The sequence below is a fragment of the Coloeus monedula genome (genome assembly GCF_965178545.1).
Source record: "Coloeus monedula genome assembly, chromosome: 4".
In the NCBI taxonomy this organism is placed as follows: Eukaryota; Metazoa; Chordata; class Aves; order Passeriformes; family Corvidae; genus Coloeus; species Coloeus monedula.
Genome location: NC_138784.1, coordinates 52,190,069 through 52,213,240, shown reverse-complemented (window position 1 = coordinate 52,213,240; position 23,172 = coordinate 52,190,069). Strand labels below are relative to the sequence as shown.

The window sequence follows — 23,172 nt, the reverse complement described above, 5'->3', positions numbered from 1 at the left end:
GTCTAGAAACCCACTAAAGATGGAGACTAAAATACTTCTCTGTGCAACCAGTTCTGCTGCTTGGCTGTGCCCCGTGGTGGAATGTCTCCTCACTTTCAGCCAGAACTTCTGCTTTTGTAGTGTTGATGAACTGAATTAGTTCTGGACTGATGTAAGTCTTTTTGTGTCATTACCAGGTTCCTTTACTTTGTTGGTTGTGTGTCTTGAGGGTCTGGTTACCTTTCATTTTTGCTTATCTCTGTGTAATTGACCTTCCCCTAGCATAAGGTTGTTTCAAATTTGTAACATTACTGGATCTCATTCAGTACAATTTTAACTGTGTTTTCATAAGACAAAACATTATCCTTGTATGAATGATCAAAACCAAGGAAAGATGTGCAAAGCCTTAGTTCTAGCAATGCTCTCTGGAAGGAGGCAGAAATTTTAAGGCAGTTGCTTTAAGACATACGCGTTTTGGGATCCCTCTAGTGGTCGATGAACTTAGTATTAAGAAACCCAGTATTGGGAGGAGCAGTCCTCCCCTCAGGTATATCCTAGCAAAATAGAATAATCTTTAGAAAGCAGATTTTTGGCATGGAGCTATACATTACAAGCAATACATAATATTTTTCATGAAAAACTATTGCTTTTTAAAATACAATAGATTTTAATTAAACAGCAGTAGTAAAATATTTTAGCTTTAATCTGATTGCTTAGTAGCAACCAGAAACTCCACAATCTTTCTCCTCCAATACTACTTTTTTTTTTTTTTTCCTTAATTCTGCAATCTTATTCCACCAAAGAATGAGTCAGGCATCTGGAAAGATACTTTGCAAACAGAAACTTCTGAGTAATATTTCACAATGGCTTAATCTTGTAAACATCTCTAGAAGTGTAAGATCATGTCTTGGTTTGAGACAATTCAAAGGAGAACACTCTGGAATGAGTCATTTCCTTTAAGGATTTCAACAATCCCTTTCCACCAATAAGAAATTAATACTAATAGATGAAAGTGAAAAAACAATGGTTTATTAACAAACAGTGCTGAAAGGCATGGGGAAAAAGAGTAAGTAACTGCTAGATATCAAACTGCTAGACCTCAGGCCCCACTGGAGCAAAGAGAGACCTGAAATGCTGGAAACTATCCGTTCCCAAAATGGGCCGGGCAGGAGGACTTCTGGCTTTGTAGGACAGAGTGACAAGATGGCATGAGGTCCCTCTCTGGAAGGCAGGACCTCACAGAGCCATTCCAGCAGCAGGCAAAGAGCTTCCCCAAGGCAAGGCATGGCAGAGTGGGCACAGCAGGTGAAACAGCTGGGCTGGAGACACTCAGTGCATCCCCTCCCCAACTTGGCATAGTCAACAGCGGCTTGTGCTGGAGCAGGGCGGCTCTGCTCCACTTCTGCCAGTGCAATGCCCCCCCCCCCCCCCCCAGTTTCTCAGACAGGCAGCTGCAGAATTCACCCTCAAGGTAGCTCAAAGATCACTACTGCTTCTTCTCTGAGCCAAGGGGGAAAAAAAAACCAAAACCTGAAAGAGAAAACATTACCTGAGCAAAGATCAAGCAGCCAGCAATGCAAATACCACCCTGCAAAGAGCCCCGAGAAACCTTACTGGAGAGCTTCTAAAAACTCCTGCACAAAAGCAACCTCCGCACATACACCCGAGGTCCCCTGCTGTGGGGTCTTAAACATACAGGAACCATTTTGGGGCGCAGATGATTATGGGATAATGGGATATCATTATGAATCACCCTAAGACAGATCAGTAGACTGTTGCCTCATGGTTTTGGGATATGAAAAACAAGAGTAATGGGAAGGGTGATGTCTAAGTACTCCTTCAGCAGCTGTAAGAAACAGTAATCTATGTAGGAGAGAAGGTATCAACAGATCCCTTTCACAGAATCATAGAATCAGGAAGATTGGAAGAGACCTTCAAGATCATGTAGTCTTACCATCAACCTGGTGCCACCATAACCACCCATAACTGTATCCCAAAGTGCCACATCCGGACCCTTCTTGGGCACTTTGAGAGACAGTAACTCTACCACCTCCCTGGGCAACTCTTCAAATGCCTAACAACTCGTTCAGTGGAAAAAAAAAATTCTGATATCTAATCTGAACCTTCTCTGGTGCAACTTCTGGGAACAGAAGACAAAAATGGGATAAAGGGCAAAAATATTATGATTGTGTTTAGTTTTAGTACCTGAAAAGTTAAGATCTTCAGTATGATCTGCATATGTAATTCTTAGGAGAAGACTTCTCTTGGGTGTACTCGGGGTGGGGGTGGTCCTGACTGTTGGTAATAGGTGTCTCTGCTATTGCATCATGCCTCTGCACAGCAGTAAGAGCTGTATGACCTGCGATTCTTTTGCTTACACTGATTCCACCAGAGAGGATTTTGCATTTATGAACATAGTTGTTGTTTTAATATTCTTTCTCTTAAGTACTCAGTTGTGATTTATATCTTGCCCTCTGTGAAACTGCATATTTTTTCCAAACTTTGGATTGAAATTAATCTGTATGTAGAACGCATCACTTAGGCTGTGTCTTTTAAAACTATTTTTTTAAATGAAAACCGAAGCGTGCCACCTTTTTTTTTCTTTTTACATTTTGACATACTTTTTTTTCACCTGGCACCTTTTCTTTCAGGAAACAAATGACTGCACTGATGTATGCAGCTAGAAAAGGCTATGCTCGGGTTGTTGCTTTTCTTGTCGCTCATGGATCACACATAAATGCCCAAGATGAAAATGGATATACAGTAAGTGATTTATTTTGTGTGTTGTATTTAATGATAAAAAGATTGAAGAAGCAAATACTCACTAGCTTGTTTCAAAATACAGCTTTTTGAGAAATATTCCTCAGAATTTTCTGCTTTAACACCACTTTGAGATCCTTTTGCATTAATTGTCTCCAGTTTGGGCTGTGCTTTATGGATTGAAACTATTGGGTTTTGCTCCATATGTAAAATTGGTAAAACAAGGTTGTTCTTTGCAGGCGTTAATATGGGCAGCACAGCATGGACATAGAAGTGTAATTTTGAAGTTGCTTGAGCTTGGAGCTGACAAAAATCTACAGACAAAGGATGAAAAAACAGCAGCAGATCTAGCAAAAATCAATAAACATTCAGAGGTATTTCATTTCTCTTAGAAATGCAAATTCTGTGTTTTGCCTCAAAAATATGTTCATTAATTGTATAATTTTCTGTAGAAGTATTACTTTAATAACTACATTATAGCAGCTAGTTGAATACTAGTGCTGTTACATTTATAACAGACTATTTTCTGTTATAGCTTTTCACAGGGCTGTAAAGGCTATATCGTAGTGTTTTAGAAACCTTTTTTCTTTATTCTTTCAGAATCATTGGCTTTAGATGAGTATACAAAACAAGGGATTATTCGTGTTTGCAGTGTTGATATGAGAAGTAGAAAAACATGTTGTTTTTTACCTATCTGCCAAAGTACGTGAGAGAATGCAGGTATCAAACTGATTTGTAGAGTATAGTTTCTCATTGAGTTTGGAAGTGAAAAGACTAAATCCAAAAAGAAGAGGAGTTGGTACTGGCTGTTTTCAAAATCTATTCTCCAAAGAAAGGTGTATAATAAAGTAAATTGGCTATCAGATCATGGAAAGGACAGCCACTAATTATCAATGTAGAGAGCTATTGAAGACAACATGTATTCTCCTAAAATAAATATGTTTACTGCTGTATCAGATGATACATGGTGAATCAGTCAGACCATATTCCTGTGTATTTTGTTTTGAGTTACTCTTACCAATGATGTGGCTTTTTACAGTGGCTGTTCAAAAATGTATAATTTAGTCTTATGAATTGTAATTTACAGCTTGTTTTTCTTGCCTCTTTTTTTTTTTCCCTGCCAGACTCAAGGGCTAGGCAGGAGCAAAAATGATAACTATGCACAGAGCTGTCAGTGGAAACTAGCAAGAGCTGTGTCTGAGGCTCAGTGATCTGCTAGCTCAGGTTACTGAAAAGGGTTACAAATGCTTTCTGCCTTTGATAAACAACTTGTTCAGCAGGTTGCAGCCATATTATCTTATAACATGACTTTCTCTGACATGGAGGGAATACAGGCTCGTCACACTTGAGAGATGGCTCTTGCCTCTTGACCTTTAGTGCTAACTTTCACACAATTGGTGCAAAGTCTTGCAGATGGTATTGTGATATTTAATGGTCATGAGCTTCTTCCAGCTTCAGGGTCTGCTCTTGAGGCTGACAACCCAAAGGGGCTGTCATATAGACTATGTCTGCAGAAACTCTTTCTGGGACGGAGAATATTTTTCTTTTGTATTATTCAGGATTTGACTGGGAGTTATTTTTCTTCCAAATAGCCTGTATGGTGCTGTGTTTTAGGGTTGTGACCAAAAACAGTGTTGATAATACGCCGGGATTTTAGCTATTTCTGAGCAGTGTTTATGCAGAATCAAGGCCGTCTTTGTTTCTCATGCTGCTCCCCATCTCTAGCAAGTAGGCTGTGAGTGAGCAAGAGGTTGGGAGGGGGCACAGCTGCTCATTCCAGCTGACACAAGGGGTATTCCATGCCCTATAACATCATGCTCAGCAATAAAATTGGGGAGCGGGTGGGCACTGGTCTGCTGGTGGGAGGTGGTAGGTGCCTGCCTATGCATCACTTAGTTTTTGGGTTTGGTTTTTTTTCCCCTTCACATATCAAATTGTATTGTCTCAGTCCATGAAAAGTTTTCTCACTTTTACCTTTCTCATTTTCCCCCATCCTGCTGGCCTTAGTAGGGGCTTATTTGCCAGCCAGGATCAATCCACATACTTGTGTATGTATATAAAACTGGCTAGTCACCTGAATTCCAGGCAAGTGGTTTCACCATTCATTTAGCTTTATTGAGGTTCTACTTCTTTTGCTGAATTTTCTTGTAACTATCTCAAAACCCACACAGAGGCAGTTCAATGTCTGGAATCCATCAGTACTGCATAGTGATGCCTAGCAGAAGGCCTCTTCTTTAATCAGTTGAAAGAATCCCTGTCTGTCAGACATAGTTAACTTAGATTGTCAGTTGTAAATTGGTAAGTGTTATGTTTATATGTGCACTGGAAATGAAGACATGAAAAGAGTCATATGCCTTGTGCCCTTTAGAGAATTTATTGCACTGAGTATGTAGAACTCTTGTCTACAAGCAGCAAAAGTGAATGACTATGTTGATGTTTGGCTTTTTCTGTAGTGGCAGACTTTTTTTTAGACCACGTGATAGACACCATTGTGCTCTGTGTCAGTTCATCGTTGTGCCAGAATTTGGTTAATTGAGAAACTCTTAGTTTAGTTTCAACTTTTCATTATAGATATATGCTTTAGAGAATTGGCAGGTGTTTCATGCTCCCTGTAAGTAGTAATTGATTGTAATCCTATTCCCATATATTTTTTTATGCATTTTGTGTTTTAATAATAATTAATTCATTTTGGCTCTTCCAGATATTTAGTTTGCTCTCTTTGGCTGCAAATCACTTGCAAGGGAGATACCATAAAACAGTTGAGCACGAGGCTATCTGCAAATTTCTGACAGCTGTCTCTGACCACAGAGTTGGGTAAATACAGTTATAGTGTAATTTTAGCTTATAAACATTCCTAAGAGATTATATTTGTTCATATCAATGATTAAGTTGTTCTAATACATAATGTGTCTAGATTGGAGTGCTACCAAGAGTCCACAGTAAGTATATTAATGTACTATCAATTTTTCAAGATTGCAAAGTTCCTTGGCAATATAAACAAAGAGCATGCTCATTTCAGCTCTGTTAAGTTCTTATGCTTCCCTGTTGCACACTCCTTGTTCTGTGGTTATCTTTTGATATTAAATATTAATACCAAATTATCATTTTATATGAAATTGTTGATGCTTTCACTGAATGCCTGTTTTCAGCTTCATTGCCACCAAGAAGGGCTATGCCCTTTTCTTTTTTCCTGAATCAGTCAGAGTGTCAAAATTAAGTATGAACACCAGTTAAGCTCTGGAAGTTTTGGCAGACTGTGCCCCTGGCCCTGAGGCTTAAAGGTGCCCTGTGCCTGAAATCAGCACCTGCTTCAGCAACTTCAGAGATCCCGGATATGATTTTGTGCAAGAACTTGGCTAAGAAGTCCTCAACAAACCATCCACTTTTCATCCTTCAGCTTGAGATGTGTGATCTTAAAAAGATACCTTGCAGTGCCCATAGTTGGTTCTGATTGGTCAGGTTGACCCAGCTTAGCCAGCTCCTGCTGGGTTTGGAATGCTTTAGTTTTGTAGCATTAGGCTGGCTGATGGGCTGATGGCAGTTGACAGGGTAGTGGTTCACAGTGAAGTAGTCTGAGTACTTCAGACAAAGCCTCGCCAGATTCTGTTCTTAGAATCCTAGAATCATTTAGGTTGGAAAACACCTCCATCGAGGCCAACCCATGACCGAACACTACCATGTCAACTAACTTAATACTAAGTGCCACATCTAGTCATTTCTTGAACACTTCTAGGAATGGTGACTCGACTGGGCAGCCTGTTCCAATGCTTGACCGCCCTTTTAGTGAAGAAATTCCTCCAGATGTCCAACCTGAACCGCCCTTGTGTCAGCTCTCGTCCTGTTGCTAGTTGTCTGGGAGAAGAGACCAGCCGCCGCCTGGTCACAGCCTCCTTTTAGGCAGTTGTAGAGTGATAAGGTCTCCCCTGAGGCTCCTTTTCCCCATGCTAAAGAGCCCCAGCTCCCTCAGCCTATCCTCACTGGACTCACTCTCTAGACCCTTCACCAGCTCTGTTGCCCTTCTCTGGGCACTCTCTCCAGTCCCTCAATGTCTTTCTTGTAGTGAGGGGCCCAGAACTGGTCACAGAACTTGAGGTGTGGCCTCACCAGTGCTGAGTACAGGGGGACAATCTCTTCCCTAATCATGCTGGCCACACAATTTCTGATCCAAGCCAGGGTGCTATTGGCCTTCTTGGCCACCTGGGCACACTGCTGGCTTATGTTCAGCTGTCAGTGAGTACCCCAAGGTCCTTTTCTGCTGGGCCCCCTTCCAGACACTCTTCCCCCAGCCTGTAGCACTGCATGGGGTTGTTGTGACCAAGGGCTGCACCAAACACTTTGCCTTGTTGAACCTGATACAAATGGCCTTGGCCCATTGGTCCGGCCTGTCCAGATCCCTCTGCAGAGCCGTCTAACCCTCCAGCAGATCAACATTCTCACCTTGCTTAGTGTCATGTGTGAACTTACTCAGGGTGCCCTCAATCGCCTCATCCAGATCATTGATAAACTATTAAACAGGACTGGCCCCAACACTGGGCCCTGGGGAATACCACCAATGACTGGCCACCATCTGGATGTAGCTCTGTTCACCACCACTCTCTGGGCCTGGGCATGCAGCCAGGTTTTAACTGAGCTACCAGCTTCTCCAGGAGAATGCTGTAGAAGACAGTATCTGGAGGGTTTACTGAAGTCCGGATAGACAACATCCACAACCTTTCCCTCATCTGCTTGGTGGGTCACCTAGTCTTAAAAGGAGGCTGGTCTAGCAGGACCCGTTGTTCCTAAACCCTTGCTGACTGGGCTTGATTCCCTGGCTGTCCTGTACATGCTGTGTGATGGCACTCAAGATGCTCCTTCAGTCTTTGAAGGGAAGAGGAGGCAGACCTTTATTTCAGGGCCTAAAACAAGACAGAGCAAAGTATGTCATAACTCGGGATTTTGGCAAAAGATTCATTGAGGCAACTGCAGTAGTCCTTTCAGGATTTTGTTGGATTTGCTCTTCAGTTTAATTCTTTTCATTACAGTTCATCTGATTGTTGAAAGCTGTTTAGTTATTTTTCCTCTTACACTTTTATACCCCTTGGTAGAACAGGGAATCAAAATTGATGTTTTGTATTTGTTTATAAATGTTAAACTCTGTACCTGCAGTTCAGTGTTAACTACTTCCTCAGTCTACCTTCTGAACAGTAGTCTTCTGACAAGTTTCTTGATGGAGTAATTTCTGCTGTCTTTAATTACAGATGGTCCTGTTTTCTTGATAACCTTTTTTGGCTTAAATGGAACCAGAAGGATACCAGTTGGGAGCTGAATCCAATTAATATGAATGTTATCTGATAAGAATACGTACTTACCTTCCTTAACCCCACTTCCACATTTTTCAGGCTTTTGTGACCCAGCTTTAAGGTTCATTTGGAATGTTTTGTGACTTAAAATGACCTTTATGTAAGAAAGTCATCCTCTTTAGGTTCAATTCAATTTATTAGACAGAAAAAAATCTATAAATTTTTGATAGATTTAAGTTGTATGCTTGTAAGGTACTTCTGTCATCAGCAGGTGTGTGCAACTTCAGGTTGCTCCCAAGCTTTTCTGTAACTTCTGTAACATTTTGTTCTGGATGTCTTTTTTTTTTTTTTTTTTTTTTTTTTTTTTCAAATTTACATTGTTTTTAACTACAGTCTTATTAATTATCTTTACAGTTCCTATTCGACTTTTGATGATATGGAAGTGTTTTTACATGGTCTTGATCTAGAACACATTAGAGGATTATTGGAGGTAATTTTGTGGTATATCTGCTACCTGTGAAGTAATCAGTGAAAGCAAAATAAACCTACTGCATAATAAAAAGGTTATATCACTATTAATATATTAATTCAAATAAATTTCTTAAACAGAATCTTATTTATGAAATGGGTAGTTAAACTGCAATGGACTAAGTTGGATTCTTTGATTATGTGCATTAATCACAACACTGGATGTTTCTAAACTAGATGGATCTTTCATTGCTTCAATATTGGTGTTTTGTAGCTGGTTTTGTTCCTGAAAACTGAAGTAAAACAGGGAAGAAAATCAAGTTAAAACTGTTGTATTCTGAAGTTCTTTTTTGATGTCAGAAACCCCTTTGTTTTATACAGGAACAAGATATAACTTTAAGACAACTTCTGACCATGCAAAAAGATGACTTAATACAGGTCAGCTTACTACTTTATAGCTTCATTTAATTTTGTCCTCTTTTTTCAATGTTTTTAATGTCTTAACTTCTCATTATAAATGTCTAACCTTGCAAGAATTCTTTCAGCATCTTCTGCAACTTCTTGAATTTTAATGTTAATATAGACAGGCTTTTTCTGAAGTATGTAATTTCACAGATCAGTGATTGATCAGGAGCAGGAAATAGTTCCAGTTTAAATTTTAGTTGCTACCATTTTTAGTTTTTAATTCTGATTTCTCTGAAAGGAAGTCAGTTCTAGAATTAACAGTAGATGATACTAAACAACTCTTTTAGGTGTGGTCCTCCTTTGTGAGGTGGTTATTTTTGTTGGAGAAAGAAGAGCTGTCTTACATTATAATTGCTTAAATTGTAGAATCTCATATCCCACACACGTTTGTATCCCAAAAAAAAAAAGGGAAAAAAGAGAAGATTTTGTTTCTTACAGTTCACTGCAGCTGGGAAGGTTGGTCTTTCGCTGTTTGCAAAGGTTGGTCTTTTGACTACGTGATGCATTATTACAAGGCTTCAGTTCTCAGCTGAGATTGGTGGTTGCTTTTCTTTAGTCTTTGCTGGAATTTTGCCTGTGGGAAATGAAAGGACTTTGTGGTTACAGGAGGATGCTATGATAAAATGCAATTATAGGAGTCTCATTGGAGCAACATAAGTACTTCAGGCTGCGGGATTCTTCTGAGCACTCTGTACTGGGGAGCTTTGGACCCTCTGGTCTGGGATTCCAAAGACGTCTCGTAAAAACAGCTGCTTCAAGACTGTTCCCTGCTACTGGCGGTAGCCATGTCCTTAGTGTCAGCTTTTTTTCTCCTTATCCTGGTACCAGCAAGGCGTGTGTTCTAGCAGCTGGATCCAACGTTGTATTCCTTTAGAGTGGATGTCAGCAAGGATTGTTTTGCTTGACGTTTTGTCTTAAAACTGAGTAGAGTTAATTTTTCTGACAGAACTCACAAGTAATTCTGTGTTCTCAGGGGGTGCTCATGCAGGGAGCTTTGTCAATGAAGAGATTTTTAAGAGTTCATCTAGGACAAAATAGTATAAGGCATGTCAGTGTGTTTTGATATTACTGCTTTTCTGAAGCCTCAGGGTCATTGGACAGCAGCCTGGTGTCCTGGGATTTTTAGAACTCTAAAGCTCCTATTGATAGTAGTTTTATGCTTTAAGGAGATTCTTGTGGATTTCTTCTCAGTACTGTGTGAGCTGCTGTGTTGGTCATGATTGCAATAAGTGGTAAATCTGTCTGAGTGTATGTTAATAATGATCACTTGCTTTGGTATTGTTGTCATTGCTTGTTTGTGTCCAGGAAACATTGGGGAAAGAGGAGACAATTGTGGACTTCAGTAAATGGCTAAGCTTTATGGTTCCTTCTCCAAAGAGGTGTAATTTCGCTCAAAATCATACCTTCTGTTTCAGTGTTCTAAATTGTTTGAGGCTCCCTGTTCTAAAAGCAAACAAAGCTTTGAACAAACTGAAATAACTACATGGATCAGCTGCTTCTACACAGGAAGATAATATCTGTAAGAATTGAATTGCTTTGTCTCTTAACTTTGCAACAGCAGGAAACAGTTCCTGAAAAATAAGTCATCCTTTGTGCATGGACATAAATTAATTAGTGAGTCTTCAGTTGCAAAGTTAAAAAATGACATATCAGTCTTGGCTTATTAGTACTTCGTAAGTTATCCTAAATTCTTGATGCAGTCTAGTTTTAGAGCTCTGCTAACGGTTTTTCCCCACGCTGCTGATAGAACAAATCTAATCTGTTTCCTTGTAACTTCAGAGTTGAAAGTTTTTACTGTGATGGCAGACTTTCAGCTAACAGCCAGCTGTTTTAAATAGCCTGGATCTTATTACTACAAAGATTAATGATGACCTCTGACAGATGCCTCTGAGCCAAGCTGCTTTATATCCAGGGAACTGGGGAGAAATCCTGTCATTAACATGATATGCTTTCTTCCATCAAACAATATCAGGAAGATATTTTCTCTGTAAATATCTTTATCTGTATTCTACAACAGAGCCTAAACAATGAGTCTTTCAAGCTGAAATCCTTGCATTCCTTAAGCTTATAAACTGTTCCATTCTGGAAAAAATGTGTTCAATATACTGGGACATGTCTATTCAACATTTGGAGGTTTTTGTCTACTACTTACGACACATTTTTTATTTTGTTTTAAGCATTTTTCTCGTAAGGTAGCAACAGAAGTAATTTTGCTTCTGGATGCATTTAGGACTAAAAAGGTTTCTTCTCACATTTTATTTAGTTTAGAATAAGAGAAATTGTCATCCTGTTTTGGATTTGAGAATGTATAATGAAAAGTTGACACATCAAAATTCAAAATATAATCCAGAAATTAAACTACATAATTAGATAATTATCTGGTCTATATCACAGTTCCAGGACTCATTTCTCTGCCCCTACTCCCTGAAAAAAACATTTAATATTTGACAGAAATGTGTCAGGTTATTAAAATTAGTGGTTACTTGGGCAAAGTGGCATTGATACAAGAGTTTATGCATAGCTTGACTGGTTTTATCTGTGCAGTATATCATCTTTCATGTGTTGAGGCCATCTTACTCACCTCTTGTCACATTCATGCTGGGGTGTGAGCTTGGGGCTTGGATTTGGAGGGGCTGCTTTGGATGTATTTAAGTAAAGAATAAAATAGATGTTCCTAGAGTTGATCTGGCTAAAATTGAGAGTGTTTATAGTCTGTTTGACAGATATAAGCAAGTTCTTGTACAGCACTTTCACGTTCTTAAACATGGCCACTTCACAATAATACTTGCATAATTTGGACTGCAGAGTGCAAGTGAACCAACGCCAACTTAAAAATTCAGTTATCCTTCAAGAAGGGCTTACTGCACTGTGGTTGTTCCATGCATTCATTCTTGCATGAACAGTCAGATTCTGGGTCACTTCGTGTTCTTGCAGAGATGGTCTAGAAATGGGAAAGTAGTTTGGACTGATCTATCAACCTTCCGTCTCTTGGGTTCTGCACCTTTTACCTCCAAATGCAGAATTACTGTGGTGGTAGAAGGCTTTATCTATAGTGACATTTATCACATTCTGTACTTCCCAACACATATTTTTCAAGATGTGGTGGTGTTAAGTGATCCGTTTGCAGAAAAACAAAACGATATTTTATTTCTAGAGGAACAAAGTGCAACATCTTCCTGATACGCTGGTCAGAAAGCTGCATCCTGATTTGCTGGTTTCAGGAATGAGAAGGTGGAGTCAAAAGCAAAGGCAGTCTTCACAATAGTCCCTACTTTAAACAAGATAGTTTTAATCCTCAAGATGCTATTGTGTAAATCAGCTTGCTTCTTCATGATGAAATGACTGCTGTAATGCTTTGTAAGCCTTAAGAAAATATTAGTTCATTACAGATAGGGCTCCACAAGGCAAACCTGAGAACTAATGAATTGAGCAAACTTACAGCTCAACACAAGTGAAGCAGATTATTTATAGGAAACCCAGATCTTTCTATCTTAAAGCTGCTAGTGATACTTGCTAAAAAGACTTCAGTAAAATTTATTCAGGTACCCATAGAAACCTGTTAGAAACTCAAAAGTTCTTGACACATGTAGTTAAATTCCCGATTAATCTTGTTGGGATTTTGCATTGCTGAAGAACTTACTTGTCTATAAACTTAACATGGTTTTGAAATGTGTAAAGGCACACTTGTGAGCCCATAGTTACCTGTTACCTGTAATTGGTGGAGAACCTGGAGGACAGTTTTATGCAGTCACAGTGAACATTGGGTGCCAGAACATTGGGTCTCAGAGAAAAGCAAGCATTTCCCTAGGCACTATCTCTTCCCTAGAATTTCCATCTGATGTGGGTTGTCAACTGTTCATTCAAAATTCTTTCTGACAGGAGTCTGGGAGACTGCAAACACTAACATCTTCCAGATTTTTGAGGGTGCAGAAGGTAACTTGAAGTCCTCAGAATATCAGTGAGGGTCCCATACAGCCTAGCTTTGGAGACCCTAAGATCCTTGCAGTTTCAAATGCCAGAGTGGTCTACTCCTGTTGAGTTAGATACTCAGCTGGCACCTTAGGAACAAAGTCAAGAGGTTTTTCACTTGTGTGGAGGAGCATCTTAGGGCTGCTGATACCAGAAGTCCTGCATTGCACAGCAGCCTGTCAGATATGAGCAAGGAAAAGTATTGAATGTGCCACAGAAGCATTTCCCTTTTAACAAATGAACTATTCTTTAAGTGTTCTGCAAGAAAACTCTCAGCCTAGGATTTAAATATGATTTAAAATTCAATCTGAGATACTTGATGGATAGCACAGCTGCCGGTGTTTTCTGTTCTAGGCATCACTTAGAGAATCTCAGTTACATAGTATATATCTTTGGTGTTTTCCTTCAGTTAAAAAAGATGTCTTCCTGTAAAATTCTCTATTTTATGCTGATTTGATAGTTTTCACTCTTTCTTTGAGTTAATGCTGTATCACCATAATGACGATTCATTATCTTGCTGTCAGAGATGATTCTGAAATAGAAAACCTAACATCCTACCAACACAGGGGTACTTAGGCAAACTTTTTTTTTTTTTTTTTTTTTTTTTTTTTAATGAACCCTAAACAGATTTTCTGAGTATCCTGTGCAATTTCGGTTTGGCAGCTCCTCATCTCTTGCCATTTTGTTCTGCATCATTGAATATTTTCTGTGGTTTTATTTTTTTCTTTGTCACTTACATTGTAGCTGGTTGCAATAGCTTAAAAATAACTTCTTTTGAATCTTAATATTTAGAAGCTTGTGCAGTAAGTGTTACGGTACTGTTATGTCTAGTAAGTTTAAAAGTAAATAATATTTGGAATTACTCTTTAAATTTAGGTTGGCATTACAAATCCTGGAGATCAGCAGAAACTCCTAGATGCTATTCACGAGCTGCAAGTGGAGGAAAAAAAAATTGAAGATATCTCAGAAATTATGAAGCTGGAAATGAGGTATTAATAGTATATCTAAGGAAATGGAAGTGAATTAACTATTTAAGGTGACTGTGTTATTTTCTCTGGCTCAGAGGTAAAAATGTTTCACACCTTATCCCTTAATGCATAACATTCCTGAGAATATGTGAGTTAGTGGATTATGAGAGCTGGTGGTGGCTGTGTTTTGCACAAAGAAAGTTGGAAGCATAGACAAGGTAGGCTCTGCTAGTCTTCCAATCAAATCTGTCTGATTGTAAGACGCAATTTTAAAAAGTGCAGGAGGGAGAGATGCATATAACTTCTGCACAGGCCTTTAATTTTCAACTCCTAATACAATATCTTGTACATGTGTATCTTAAATCATAAATGCTTCTTCTCTTTAGATTCCAGATTTTTTCATTGTTTTTCTCTTCCACTAGAAGCAGTTTTTAAAATAATCAAAATACCTCATTTTTTTTTTCTCTTACCAATTAAGCAGTTTAGAAGCTATTTTCTTTATCATAGATTGTATGTATCAGTAGGTTTATAAGGAAACTTTTTAAAGAAAGTGTTACTCCTTCAGACTTCCATTCCAACTTGATATTTTTTCCCATTATAGTATTTAAGCATCAGGTCTGCAACACCTCTCATACTTTTAGTATAGTCTTGTGCAGTACCATGGAAGCCAGGCCTGAGCTGAGAGGTACGTTCCTCAGCTATTAAACTTAATAAGTTGCCTAAGCACTGCTAGAGCACTCCACATCCAGCACAAAATAAAAAAGGAAGGATACAGTAAGTACAAAGGAGCCTTAAGATTTCTGAAATCTCTTGTTCTTTATGTGTAAGTACTTTTTTTTTTTTTTCTGGAAAGCACAACTAGACTTCAGTTTAAATTCCATGGTCATATCTTTCCTCTTCTTAGTTCCCAAACTTATAGAAGAATAGCTACTAATAATGGATTAGATAGTAAGGGTTCAGTGCCTCTTTGAAGTGTGTATATTCCCCTCTTGACTAGTGATCTGACAGCTGTGCTGGTACTGTCATAGATATTACTTCCCTCTCCAAAACAGTAGGGAGAACTGTCTGTATTATTTGAATGCTGTAAGGCTAGAGTCCCTGTTAGTTATGTTGTTCATTGGCCCAAAGAATATGCTTGGGTTCAAATTCAATCTGTACGTGTCTCCATGCCTTGGAGGGAACTGAATTGCACTGACACTCTGCGTTAGCAGTCATGTCATAATGTGATCCTGCCATAGTGTTGTCTTTAGAGTCCCAGTTCCATGAGACTGTCTAGTATGTATTCCACTCCCAACCAATTATTCATACACTGATTGCTCCCAGTGCTGGTGCTGTGCTGGTATCTTTATCCATAACTGTGTTTATGAAAAAGAGACTTTGTGGTCGCTTGAGTTATGTTTTGGCAGCACAATGCCAAGTTTGAGCTGTAGGACATGGGAAGATGTGCAAGGCATTTGAAGAGGCTCTTGAAAGACTGAGATGGGCTGAAGAGCAGGGAGTTCATGTCCTGATGGAAGACTTTGATGTTGCTTTTGGTCTGTGAGGAGATAAAGAATTGGCTGGATAGTCACTCTGGGCAAGAGTTGTGGGCAACAGCTCAATGTCCAAATGAAAACTGGTAACAAGTGACACCCCTCAGGGGTTGGTGTTGGGGCTGGCGCTGCTTAACATCTTTGCTGGTGACGTGGAGACTGGGATTGAGTACACCCTCAGTGTGTGTGCCAATGACACTGAGTTGTGTGGTGTGCTGGAGGGAAGGGATACTGTTAATTTTCTCTGTTTCTGAATTTCAAGTTCTTTTACTCAGAGTTTGGATTAAAACGCAGGAGACACCAGGCTTTTCTTCTAATTGTTGTTTATTATTTTCTTATCTATAGCACAGCTGTATGATATGTGCCCCTTAGTTGGCAGGGTGGAAAATGGCCCAGAGTTCTAACTTCCAAGGCTTTTTAAGGTCCAAATTAACCAATTATGAAATACCAAGTAATATGTTTTTACTTATAATCCAATAACTATCTATTCATGGTCTGCAGTGCGAGTTTCTTGAACCAATACCAGAACACTCAGATTTGTGAAGAAGGAGGAGAAAAGATGAAGGACAAATCCACACCCAAAAGCCTCCATATTGTAACCTATTATTACCTATATCCCCTAAATCTAATTTTCTACATCTCTACATATTCCACCCAGTGATATGAGTTTTAATTACACAGCAACAACCTCAGTGTTATCACACAACTTAGGAAGCTTTTCCCAGGATTTTGGATCGAATACAGTGTACTTCTGAGGATCACTGCCTCTCAGTACTGATAGGCTGAAATTCTCAGAGCCCAGGGTTCCAGCAGGATACCATTCAGCCAGACCTTGACAGGCTTGAGTGGTGGATGCGTGAAATTCCGCAAAGCCAAGTGCAATGTCCTGGGTCAGGACAATCCCAAGCACAAGTACAGGCTGAGCAGAGAATCAACTGAGAGCAGCCCTGAGGAGAAGGACTTGGGGGTGTTGGTTGACAAGAATAATAAAAACACAGAATATCCCAAGTTGGAAGGGACCCACAAGGATTATCAAATCCAACTCCTGCAAGAAGCTCAACATGACCCAGCAAATGTGCACTTGCAGCTCAGAAGGCCAATTGTATCCTGGGCTGCATCCCAAGAGGAGTGGCCAGCAGGTCAAGAGGAGATTCTCCCTGTCTACTCCACTCTCATGACACTCTACCTGAACTACTGCAACCAGCTCCAAGACTCCCAGCATAAGAAGGATATCAACCTGGAAGGGAGTTCAGAGGAGGGCCACAAAGATGACCAAGAAGGCTGGAGCACTGGTCCTATGAAGACAGGCTGAGACACTTGCGGGTGTTCAGCCTGGAGGAGAGAGGACTATGGAGAGACCTTAGAGAGACCTAAAAGAGCCTACCAGAGAGACGAAGAAAGACTTTTTACAAGGGCATGTAGTGACAGGACAAGAGGGAATACTTCAAACTGATGGAGAGCAGGTTTAGATACGATGAAAGGAAGAAGTTTTCTACTGTGAAGGTGGTGAGATATTAGAATAAGTTACCTAGAAAAGCTGTGGATGTCCCATTCCTAGGAGAGTTCAAGGCCAGGTTGTATGGAACTTTCAGACACCTGGTCTAGTGAAAGGTGTCCCTACCCATGGCAAAGGGATTGTAACTAAATTGTCTGTAAGGTCCCTTCCAACTCAAACTATTCTATGATTCTCTAATTCTCCCATCAAAACAAGTGCCTACTTTCAGAAGAGAATCCTGCAAACTTGGACACGTCCTGCAATACTGAAGAACTGAAGTTCCAGCATGCAGGAGGGTATAAACCAGTATGATACGGATACACCCTAAGTACTTTAACAGCATCTGAGCCATTTGTATTAAAATAGAGACTTTGCTGCTGAGCCAAGGTGGTAGGCCAGAAATCTGTTAGGTGCCTTTAGAAAGGGATGTTGGCTCTTCAGTGAGCGATAATTAGCTACAGTTTAAGGGGACTTTGCCCAGTTTAAGCTTTATGCATTTTTATGTTAAAATGTGTGTTTTTTTCAGGTTGTTCCACAGTAGTGTTTAGTACATACGTTCAAGCAGAGCAGCTTAAAAATTTGAACAGAGGGAGTAAGTGGAGAAATATAAAACATCATCCATCACCGTGTGTGGCCAAATACAATAAAATACCCACGTGGTATCTGGTGCAGTCTCACACACCAGTCACATATCCTGTTCCTAGTATAGTGTGGGTTTAGATTATACATAGTTCTCAAAACCAGAAAATAATTGATTGATTTAAGACTGAAATACACAAAATATGACAGCACTTCAGTTATGGCAAGCACTGCATAGTTTCCTAGAAAATTGCCTGACATGTATTCTAGGAATCTGACCTTGAGACTAAAATCTTAGGCTATGTTTACATGCTTTTATATAAAGATTTTACTTTCCACTTGTTCAAAGTCATTCTGTGAGAAAGAGAATCAGTCATTAAGTCATAGAAAAACTAACATAGTAGAAAATCTTGAACTGATTGATTATAAACTTACGGAGTGTCTAGCACTATTTAGCCACTGATGTTTTTGACAGCCATTAATTCTTTTTAAAAGTGATCCTTTTTTGAAAATATTATTTCCATTTCTAAATACAAGAGCATGTCATTGCAACAGGTATAAAATTCCATGAAAATAGGGAGTTTTTTAAGAACTATGGTGTAATGAAGTAGTATGATAGATAAATGTTTTTTCCCCTCCCTGATTCAAGCCCATGACATACTTTATATTTGCTGAGTGTCCTTCCAGAATTCCAAAGTATAATTTCCTTTGTGATGAAATACAAAAGGTGCCCTAACTGATCCCAGCCAGCTAAAAAGTTACCTTTCTAAGTAGAAGAAAATAGTTGCGATTATGACTTGACTATAGTAATGTGGGAGGAACTTTCAGACTATCTCCAGATGTTTAGTGTTTGTGTTCTTTACTGAAATACTCAGTCCAATTACATTGTTCTGAAACAAGCAATAGTTTATTTTATAAAAACAAACTAATAGGCTTTTGTACTTCTGCATCTTCATGAAAAGCATGTGCAGTATTGGTTTTAAACCTCCAGCATTTCTATTAATGCTTCTGTATATTCTGTTTTAAGTGTTAAAGTCTTAACAGTTCAGCACTATTGCAAATCACACATGTCCTGAGCAGTGGCAGAAATTTTACTCACTAATGATTCTGTGCCCAAAGTTGAAGGAAAGTGCTCTATGGCCTAAATTCCATCTCCATTTAGATACTTGCACTGCATTGGCATGTAGCTTAGTTTAGCTGTTTGACAAATTTCGTGGATACCTCTTTGCCCTCAGAAGCAAGTGGTGTATGTTGCATTTAGGTTTAATAGCAGATTGCCTAGGGAATGGAGGAATGTTAAGAGTCTGAATTAGTTTATTCAGATCCTATGGATCTGCAGAACAGGAAGATCTGCAGTAGGAACTTGTAATTGTCTCTTGGCCCTGCCTATTACTCACCCATATAGAAACTTTCCTACTGGAGATACAGACACTTCTCAGGAGTTCCAGAGTTTGAGAGCTCACTCAGTAAAAGCAATTGGATCCTCTTCTTCCTTGCCTTCTTTCCATCTTCCTGGTGAATGGCAACAAATTTCTGGCCAGCACCATGACTTATGACTAAAATTCTCTGACATTTCCGGTAAAGTTGAGTCGGTGTCATGTGGAAGCTCTAGAAACTTAAAGTTGAAAATAAACTTAAATTTTTCTATACCTTTCTCCACTTTTTGGAGACATGGAGCAAACTAATTTTGAGAATTATCTTCCTGCTTGTATTTGAACACCAAGTAAAAATTTTCTTCAAAAAGATAGCATTGGATATTTAAGGCTCTGAGGTATATGTTTCCAGATCACAGAATCACCAGGTTGGCAGAGACCTCTAAGATTGAGTCCAACCCATGCCCTAACACCTCATCTAAGCCATGGCACTGAGTGGCAGATCCAAGGGCCAAGCCAGTATTACTGAATTCTTACTTTCTTCCACTCTGCTTTAAATGACCCTAAACCTAGTCATTTCAGTCCTAGCTCCAAAGTACAAACCAGACTTTTTCCCTCACATCTACCTCAAAAATGTAAGCTGCAGGTCAAAAATATTGTCCTTCCAAAATAAGGTGGGGGAGGGAGAGGATGGGATGGGACAAACAAGGGGGGAAAAAACCAAACTTGCTAAGGTGTTAAATGTCTTTAACTATTTGCTGTTAAAATGATACTGGGGTTTCTGTGTGTTATGAAACTGCATGTTTAACTCACTAGCCAGTGTTGGAAATCCATAGATAATATTTGGCTTGCAAAAAGTTACAGCATTTGACAAATAACAAAATATCATTTTATTTTTCTAGTGAAGATGAATTCCTCAAGTTTCTTCAGAAGTTGAATAAAGAGTGTAGTAAGCTGATCATTCCTGTGCAGACCATGAATAACCATTTCCTCAAAAATTCTCACAAGGTATTCAACCAAACAAAAGATTGATTTAGAGTGTATTATTCCACCTTGTAAAATGAAAACTATGAATACTATGAAAACACGAAAACTATGAATACCATCCATCTTGGTTATTATATAGTTATATAAAGCTGTCCAATGCCCTTTCTCTAAAGGACACTTCTTAAAAATAATTTATTTCAAAGAGTTAAGCCACACAACTAAAGGAGATAGATTTGTTTCTTCATGTTTCTACTGATAGGAGAGTTGAGGTGACAAAAGTTTCCAACAAAGGCTGCTAGGAAGTAGTAGCTTGTTGTGCATAAACCATACAATTAAAACCCAGCATTAATGCAGTTATAAACATTTTCTGGCACTGTCTTTTGTGATGCATTAACTGTAGAATATTAAATTATAATCTACAATTATGTAATTATGGCAAATAACTGTATTTATTAACAGATGGTACTGCAGTGGGCACCAACTGAATGTTATATTGAAGTCTGCAAAGACTTGATTTGCAGTGTTAACAAGTTGGGAGAAGAAGTTGGCAAACTGAAGGACCTGGTGGTGGAGGTGGGTGTGTGTGAGTGAGGCTGTTAAATACTGTGTACAAGTTCCTGATGCAACCACAAATGTGGCATCCATCAGGGAAATGTTTCATACCTTGGTCTGCCAACAGCTGTTTAGCTTTAGCTTGGGCATTGCATTGCTCTCTCCCCCTTCCACCTTTTCATGGACAGAATGAGAAATAATCTCTAATATTCCACTGCAGTGTGGAAAATCTCCAAAAGAAAGCGCAATCTACCTGTGGAGAATCTCCAAAGGAAAGCACAATCTGCCTTTTTCTTTCTACTGCACGAAATAATTAATTGGCATTTATCCCTGTGCTCTTGGACAACCATGGTGGCATAGATGCCACGCTGAATACTTACACTCTTACTTTTTAATTAAGGAATCTTTTGTTTGGAATTATTGACTCACAAGGAAGATACTAAGGTTTTATGGATTGAATGGGAGGCATCCCAGATAACTGCAGAGTGACAAAAGAAGAGGGTGGGAGAGGTCAAGGCTAGATGTTAGCACCACATCAGTCATTCTCAAACCAACACAGTGACACTCTCTTGTCAGATGGGGTCATTTTAAGTAATAGGCTGCTAAAATGAACGGCCACTGGGGTAGGGTAAATGGAGCATCAGTGTCAGAAAGGAATCTGTTGCTGAATGAAGCCATGTGGAACTCAGACCTTGAGTATAATGCTACTAATTCAATTTCCTGTAGTTTAAGTAAATTTAATGTAGTATAACAGCCTTCTCCCAATAAATCACTTAACAGCAAATATATTAAGAGGTAGAAACTGTGGCAAAGAACTTACTAGCTATTTATTCCTTTTTTTGCATATGCAATCATCAATTGTGTATATATTTGCCTCCTCCATATGCAGGCCAGTTATAACGGCTGGGAGGGTTCCAAGTTTGGTGCCACTTGACTTTATCTGTATGTAAGGTTTAATAGCTGTCAAGATGAAGCATGGTATCTTTGTATCCTGTGTGAAACCGCCTTCTAATTACTTCAAAAATGCAATTCCTTTTTTAAATCCTGTTATGTTTTATGAATTTCACTTACGAGTGCTTTAATACAAGGCATTTTTGTTCTACTTAATTTATGATGGAGCACTTTTGAATGTAGAGCACCCAAGCGTTTAGTGTGAACGTGTGAATCTAAGTGAAACAGTTAAACCTCTTACATAAAATGTTTGTATAAATTCCCTTGAAGTCTTCAGTACTGTTTGCTAACCTTAATCATTACAAGACTTTGCCAGCAGTACATGTCTGTAGCATATAATTTTTGAAAGTGCAGTAAGTGAGATGGCCTTCCAAGCATTATGAACTAAGGTAGAAAATAAGAACGTAACCCTGCTGTCCTTTATGACAAGGCTCCACTCAGGTTCAACAGGTATTTGAGCAGGCACTTGTAAGGTACTTTCCACTCTTCCTTTAATTTCAAGAAAGTCTAATCTGTTATGTATTTAACTTCCTTTATAAATAAACAGTTGTTTTAGTAATTAAATGGCAGAAGTTCTAGTTAAAATGTTTGACAGTTGGAGTTCAATTGTTTTGTTACTAGATTTTTGTAGCATCTAATAATAGCAGTATTTTAGTGCTGAGTAATTAAGTTTGTAAATGAACAGTTCGTTTTTCTAATATATGTTACAGAATGATTGAACATCAGATAAGATGAAGGTTTACACACATTTATTTCAAATTAAGTAGAACAGAGACAGAAAGAAGTAGTATCAATCCTAGATGCATGCAGATTCTTAGGACTGGGTGCTTTATAATCTACTTAAGAAGCTTTCACACTAACTTTTTTTTTGTACTTTTTACATGGATTTAACACCTGCCTCAGTATGAAGAGAAGAATGAACCTAACCGAGTGAAACCTCCAGAAAAAGCAGCCACCTTGGGAAAAAGATTAGTAAAAATGGGAGTGGTAACACTGCTTGGATTTGGTTTTTTCTTATTTACAATTAAATTAGTAGCAAAGAGAACCCAAAAATAATTTTAGTGCTGTTTCTGATCATATCTGTAGTATCTAGTATGTACTTGGATCTAAAAATAAAGTTATTAAAAATGAAAACTGTTGCTTAAGAGTATCTTAGGGTTTTATTTTGAAATTCATTGTTGGTATAGAATGCAGGTCTAAAATCTTGTCAATGCTGCTTTTCTTTTTTTAGCATAAAGCTGTGATTACTGCTTACTAATTACTGGTTTCGGTTTCTACCTTAACTGTTCAGAGGTGAACATAAGCAAATTCTGAGTATATATCACGTTTGTATTTAAAATTATAATGCAGATGTGTTTTGGGGGTTGGGATGGTTTAAAATATTTTAAGTATCATGTTCAGTTTTAACTTGATAAAGATCTTTTCTCTTGCCGAGAGATACGTGTGGGGTTTTTTTCTTTTCACAATCAAGAGAACTATGGAAATCTTGTTACATATAGCCTAGAAAGTCATTTCCCACTGAACTATGATACTTAAATTATGCCTGAAATCTGCTTCCTTAGGGATACTCACCTCTATTAAGAGTTTCATCACATCTATTAAAAGGATTATAGTAGTCCTTTGCTATAAGAATGCAGACCTTAGAAGGCATAGCAGCTTGTTTTTTCTTGGTCTGGTCTTTCACTACAAATTTTTTCTTAATATTTTCTCCACTTAAAAAGGTGTTTGTAATCCCACAGTGAAACATTTACAACTGGTTTTGATCTGCTTACCAAACCAGCTATGTTAGGAAAAAAGGGAGTTGGTTAAAGTGAA

At 38.7% G+C, this 23,172-nt stretch overlaps 1 protein-coding gene across 1 annotated transcript in view; it reads left to right on the top strand.

Annotated features, from left to right (window-relative positions):
• The window catches only part of ASZ1 (ankyrin repeat, SAM and basic leucine zipper domain containing 1), a gene marked incomplete at both ends in the record, with an annotated part of 37,599 nt that extends 15,186 nt beyond the window's left edge, over positions 1 to 22,413 (top strand). Inside the window, 9 exons of the mRNA XM_082280361.1 lie at positions 2,631 to 2,742; positions 2,979 to 3,113; positions 5,441 to 5,553; positions 8,433 to 8,508; positions 8,868 to 8,924; positions 13,797 to 13,909; positions 19,770 to 19,875; positions 20,314 to 20,427; positions 22,261 to 22,413. Coding sequence (XP_082136487.1) covers positions 2,631 to 2,742; positions 2,979 to 3,113; positions 5,441 to 5,553; positions 8,433 to 8,508; positions 8,868 to 8,924; positions 13,797 to 13,909; positions 19,770 to 19,875; positions 20,314 to 20,427; positions 22,261 to 22,413 — 979 coding nt within the window. The remainder of the gene's footprint in view (positions 1 to 2,630; positions 2,743 to 2,978; positions 3,114 to 5,440; positions 5,554 to 8,432; positions 8,509 to 8,867; positions 8,925 to 13,796; positions 13,910 to 19,769; positions 19,876 to 20,313; positions 20,428 to 22,260) is intronic.
• Positions 22,414 to 23,172: the final 759 nt, after the last annotated feature.